The sequence below is a fragment of the Trachymyrmex septentrionalis genome, unplaced genomic scaffold (genome assembly GCF_001594115.1).
Source record: "Trachymyrmex septentrionalis isolate Tsep2-gDNA-1 unplaced genomic scaffold, Tsep1.0 scaffold2, whole genome shotgun sequence".
NCBI classification, from domain to species: Eukaryota; Metazoa; Arthropoda; class Insecta; order Hymenoptera; family Formicidae; genus Trachymyrmex; species Trachymyrmex septentrionalis.
The window spans coordinates 2626090-2632166 of record NW_017305179.1 but is presented as its reverse complement, the minus strand read 5'-3'; the positions used below and the strand labels follow the sequence as shown (position 1 = coordinate 2632166).

The 6077-nt window shown below is 36.2% G+C and overlaps 2 protein-coding genes across 2 annotated transcripts in view; one reads left to right on the top strand and one right to left on the bottom strand.

The window, feature by feature from the left end:
- Positions 1 to 897: 897 nt before the first annotated feature.
- LOC108747535 (cuticle protein 19.8-like) lies at positions 898 to 1832 on the bottom strand. The gene is made up of 2 exons (XM_018485098.1): positions 1730 to 1832; positions 898 to 1197 (listed from the first exon to the last, which is right to left on the bottom strand). The coding sequence occupies exons 1-2, from the start codon at positions 1745 to 1747 to the stop codon at positions 907 to 909; spliced, it is 309 nt and encodes a 102-aa protein (XP_018340600.1). The 5' UTR covers positions 1748 to 1832; the 3' UTR covers positions 898 to 906.
- A 2783-nt stretch (positions 1833 to 4615) lies between these two features.
- LOC108747317 overlaps positions 4616 to 6077 on the top strand; it is a 7661-nt gene continuing 6199 nt past the window's right edge. Inside the window, exons 1-2 of the mRNA XM_018484706.1 lie at positions 4616 to 4708; positions 5302 to 5583. Coding sequence (XP_018340208.1) covers positions 4697 to 4708; positions 5302 to 5583 — 294 coding nt within the window. The 5' untranslated portion in view covers positions 4616 to 4696. The remainder of the gene's footprint in view (positions 4709 to 5301; positions 5584 to 6077) is intronic.

Below are 6077 nucleotides of genomic sequence, written 5' to 3'. Positions count from 1 at the left end.
TGTTTTTTTTTTTTTTTTTTTTTTTTTTTTTTTTTCTTAATAGCCTATTCTATAATTCTTAACGATTGTAACTGTGACGTTACAATCGTAAGGAGTTACAGAATAGGCTCCTACATCATAATTTGTTGTAATTGTGCATAATGTAAGGACAACAAACGAGATACATCTGTATTAAAATATAAATGTATACATGTATATGTCCCATACAGCACAGAATTTGCCGCAAATCGCTGCAAAATCTCTGCGATATTACTGTAACGTGCAGTGTTGCAACAGTGTTTGTGCTGTAGGGAACTTATATGCATATATATTTGCGTGTACATGACAAAAAGAAAGATTCAAAAGAAATGTTTACGAGTACAAAATGTGGCACAGACTATATTTGTATCAGGTTTATCGACATTAATATTGTAAGTTAATATTAATAGAATATGGCAATGATTAAACAGATAGATGTATTTTCTTTCATTCAAACTTATCCTTATTACAGTGGAATCCACAGAGATAAAAGATGCGTTAAGCATTTTTTTTTTCTTTGAATTTCGCCTTGCGATTGAAGTGATAAGTCTCTCTTCTATGCAATGAATCACCGCTACGTACATATATAAATATATAAGAGTTTCAGTAAAAGAATTGCTCGCAACGCGTTTTGCGAGACTTGAGCAAAAATCACTGCAAAGAATGAGGATTCGTGTAAAGGACGGAAGACAGACGGAATGGAATAAAAAAAATCACAATCACAGTGTATAATATCATTGTATAATGTAAAGAAGAAATTATGAAAAAAAAAAATTGGATACCGTGTGTCGATATCATTGATATCAATTGCGAAATCAATTAGTGTTTGTCAGATCTAACGGACAGAGGTCAGTATGGTTTGATGTTGTTTTCTTTTCCCAGCTGTTTTTAGCGTCTTCCGGCGATGATAGGGGCGGAATAAGCCGAATAAGCCGAATAAGCCGCGGCCGGTAGAGCGGGATAAGCGGAATAAGCGGAATAAGCCAATGGCGCAGCCGCTACGTATGGAGCGGCAATGGCGTGATTGATGGCATGTGCATTGTAACTCGTGGCGTAGGTACCGACTGTCAGAGCTGCTGGCACCGCCGGCGCCGCTGGAATTGCCGGGATCGCTGCAGGAATCGCTCCGGCGCGGGCGGAACAGATCGAAGAGACGGCCACGAGGGCGCCAATGAGAACCTATGAATTTCAAACGTATGAATTTCCGGATAATCGAAAGAACAAACCCCCCTCTCTGCAATGTTACTTCGTTAACGTACAATATTGAACACGGATGTATGTAAGTAATTAATTGTGGAGAAACTTTTAAAATCATTTTTAGTATAAAACAAATTATGCTGAAAAATTATACATGATGTAAATAAGATACGACAAAAAAAATACATGTTTATATATATATATATATATACATATATGTTAAGTGTAATTGAAATGTATATTTAAACAAAATATTTTTTGTATGTTAATATATTAAGACAGATATATACATACTATATTCGGTGCTAAATTTAAATGAAGAATTAACAAACTTTCGAAAGATTAATTATTTAAAGATAATTTCTTTTAGTTATTATATTATCTATGCTATATAAGATATTATTTTATACAGGGGGAAGAGGTGGGAGGGCGGGAGGGGTCATTAAAGTGTGTGTTATTTGTGATATTTACGTATGCACGAAATGCGTATTGATAATTATTCATGAAAACTTACAAAGATTCTGGCCATCATTTTTAACTGCGGTGATTTTTAAGTGCGATGCGTAAATGATTGTCTCGCTGCGTTCACTGCGATGCCTATTCTCGATTACTTCGGTGTCTTTTATACATCGTGCCTTCCCTTACAAGAACAAAGACTCTCTCCCACCGTGATCACGATTTGTTGTACAATTCGCTCGCACACGAGGGCACATCCGGAGTAATATATGTACATATATCAGTACATGTATATACATCGCGTATACCGGTCTCTGTTTCTGGACTTGGTGCCGCATTTTCATTATTACTCAAGTCTGTTACCGATGTACGAATTTCGTCTGACAATGATAATTTCTTTCTCTCTTTTCTTACACGCAGTATACAAATAGTAATAGTATAATAATAATATTTGTATATATATTAATTATTATATACATACGATAAGCGCGGAAAATTGAGTAGTTAATTATTATTTTCTGCTCAGCTGGACGGAGCCGACATATATGAGAATAAAGTACGATAACGCAATTGAGTCTAATCTATCTGTCGTAATTGCAATGTTACCGCGGCAAATTGAACATTTTCCTTCTCTGTAAAATCCGAGCCTAATCTAAATCTCTCTTTCAACAAATTTACAAAATTGTATCGTGTTGACATAATTGACATTGGGTGAAAAAATGTGATATGTATCTCTTCTTTAAAATTTTAACTTTTGTTTTCTTTTTCAATTGTGGAAACAAGTATAACTATGTATATTTTATATATATATATATATATTTTCTATATATTTAAGATATTACATTTGTTTATTTGCTCTAATCTAAGATTAACACATTTTATTCCTTTAAAGAATAAATGTCGAATTTCTTTTCCGATCGATTTCGACTTCGCTTCTTTTGCGAAGAGATCAAAAACAAGGGGTAGAAAAAGCTTGGGATCAACGTTCGCGATTTGTACCCTCGGACGGATACATACGACCTATACATATTGTATTAAGTATTCAAACGATTGAATCAAACAGAATTCGTTTTTGTCATCATCGTGGCGAGCGAGATGAGAAAGATCAGAAGCAGGATGTATGTACATATATCTTTCAAGGTTACGACGAGATTGCGATGTGGTTGGACGAGATTCGAGTCGAAGAGTTTCCAACTTTTGCCACCTGCACTCGGTCAAGTAATCTGCAGACTGAACTCTGAAGTCTGAAGGCTTTCGCATCTTTTTCTCGCCCTGTTTACGCGTCACGTCGATCGTCGCCTGTAGAAGAAACTGGTAGGTACTCGAGGAAGGTATTCTAAGGGATTCGATCGCTTCTTCTGTATCTCAGCGATATTTCTTCGATTCGATTCACACGACGTGATTCGTTTGGTCGATTCGATCATTCAACGACAATCGCGCTTTCCGCTTTCGCGCATCTGTTTCAGCATCTTGGTCGTCCAATTGGCATTGGCGACCTTCCGAAAGTGCGTACAGGTACTTTCTTCGGGGTACCCGGTACGTGTTCCGATCTACTTGCTCAAGAAGCTACGACGTTACGTAAATCTCGTCGAGTATCTAGATTATCGATGCGTAACCCGCAGAATGTCATGCTAAAATCGCGACCTGATTCATGATGACTTTGGCTGCGAAACAGAAATATTTCGAGAATCATCGTAAGTATACCTACATATATGTATAATAATTCATCGATCGCGAATCAAAACTAATTTATTAAATCCAAATGTATTATATGATATGTATTAGATTAGAATGATATATAAGTAAATTATACACAATAATTGTATACGACATGTAGGAGAGGCTGAATAATGTTGATAAATTTTTTTCATTATGAATTCAAGATGAAAAAAATGGATTATTTTCTTAAAGTGAGGGCAATGGCGTGAATTGGTGAGGAAAACAAAAAATTATATTTTCAAAAATCTTTCACGACAGCCTTGATCGAATACGATGTGCTAAATCCCACAAATCGCTCAAGTCTCTGTGTCCGAGATATCTACCCAATCGGAATTATATAAACGCGGTTGACGCGGAATGGGTCGTTACGTAATCTTCCCTGCCTAGGTACGTGGTCGAATACAATGTGTGGCAAGGTTGCACGACAGGGAAAATGATTACATGGAGCGCATTCAGATTACGGCTTACGTCTGCTGGCTGACAATTAGCGAACAGCTCTATTCGTACGTCTTTGATCAAATTATGATTCACAATCGTGAAGCGTACACTACCGTAAATTCTTGAATTCGTATCTACATGTTCCGTTCCATCAGATCTTACAAATTTTATTTATTTATCATATATACATATAATATATATATATATATATATATATATATTTTACTCACAAGTCCTTGCAAGGCATGAAATGTTAAATGCTACGAATAATATACTCGTAGAAGGTTTCTCGATCGACACATGCATGCACAGAGAGAGATAAATGGCACGTGTGTTTCAACCCCCAATCAACACATCAAGATAGAATTGAAAGGAAAAATATGGAAAATCTTCATCGGATGTGTTGAGCTATCGAAACATGATCTCGAGATATGTGAAAGTATAATCTGAAGAAGATGGAAAAAATGGAATAATTAATTCGCTATATTTGGCATTTGAGCAACGCACGATTCGATGATCGACGTCATTAACGCAGGAATAACATTGTTATTTCGCTAGCCATTAACCGAAGGTCGTTGAATTGTTGCGAATCAGTGACGAAAACATTGGCGTTGAAAGGAAATCAGCCACTTGAGGATGCTCGTCGTGCTTCCTCGTGTAAGAGAAAGAGAGAGTTGCGCTAAGAGGCGCCGGTGCTAACTCCCTGCTCGTTTTTCGTTAACCAGGAGGTAGAGGTACCGTTGGCCTTGACGATGTGCCAGTTGGGGGTCGGACAAAAGTGCTATAAAGGCTTTTGCTTTTTCAATCGGAAAGCAGAACCTTTTCTTTCATCGCTTCGAGTAGCAGTCTCGATATTAAATCGTTCAACATGTTCAAGCTGGTGAGTTAATTTCTAAGGTTGTAATCCACTACTAAGCGTTTTAATTACGACTATTTAACTACGATTTTTCGATCGATCGAACAATCAAAGTTTATTAAATATTTTTAGAATCTTATTCAATCTCGATTGCGTCCAATTATTTATCGTTTTACTTTCTTTATAAAAAACAGGACAAGTGTGTGTGTGTGTGTGTGTGTATATATATATATATATGTGTGTGTGTGTGTGTGTGTGTGTGTATATATATATATATGTGTGTGTGTGTGTGTGTGTGTGTGTATATAATGTATATGTAAAACTTGGAATATTGAAAGCGCTGTTGTTTTCTAATTCTTTTTCAAATACTGTTTTTAATTGAACATCTTAGAAATATGTTTTATGTAATAAAATGTAATAAAAGAATATGTGCGTGTTTGTGTGTGTGTGTGTGCACAATTGATAACAATTCTCGTATTATTGACAAACGTAACACGTAAAGATTAATGCATTTTTCTCCATTTCTTATCTTTCTTTTATCACTACACTCATGTCGTGATGTACATATTGTACATCATTGTTAATGAATATATGCGTGATTCGATTGGTTCTTTCAGTGCATTCTCTCCGTTCTCCTAACTATCGTATACGCTGCACCTGCACCTGCGCCAGGAGCGGTTCTGGCGGCACCTGCGGCAATTGCGGCAGTTCCAGCGCCCATCGTGACAGCAAGTAGCAGCCAAGTGGTCGCTAGAAATTACAACACGCTCGCCGCAGCTCCACTGGCTCCGATCGCCTATGCCGCGTCACCTCTAGCAGCTTACAGCACTCATGCCGTTGCACCACTTGCACCTGCTGCGTACGCAGGATACGCTGCCTATTCCGCACCACTCCTCCTTTAATCCTGCTCCATCGTAAATTTCTATGGCAAAACGATTGATGATTCACTGTAATTATATTCGAATGTTATCTCATAATATGTCAAGTATTTGTAATATTTTCAATAAATCCAATTTTTCCATCTGAATTTTCGTCGTATTCGATCTTTACTCGTAATCTATATGTATTCTTACTTTTTAAATGTACATCTTTCTAGAAAGATTTTCCCTCTTCTCTTTATAATCAGATAAAGTTTTCTTCTCATCTCTATAAGAAACTTTATTAATTTACTTATTTTATTTAGTCATTGTAATATTTTAACAGTATTATTAGTTTTATAGCTGTCATGTGTGTGCATATAATAAAATATTAGATATTATATACAATAGTATACGTATAATAATATACTCGTATGTACAAGCATGTTGGAAATTTATAGAAAAGATTATTTGATATTTCCCTAGTAAATACACGCACGCACGCACATATCTTATCTACAGAAAAATTTTCCTCC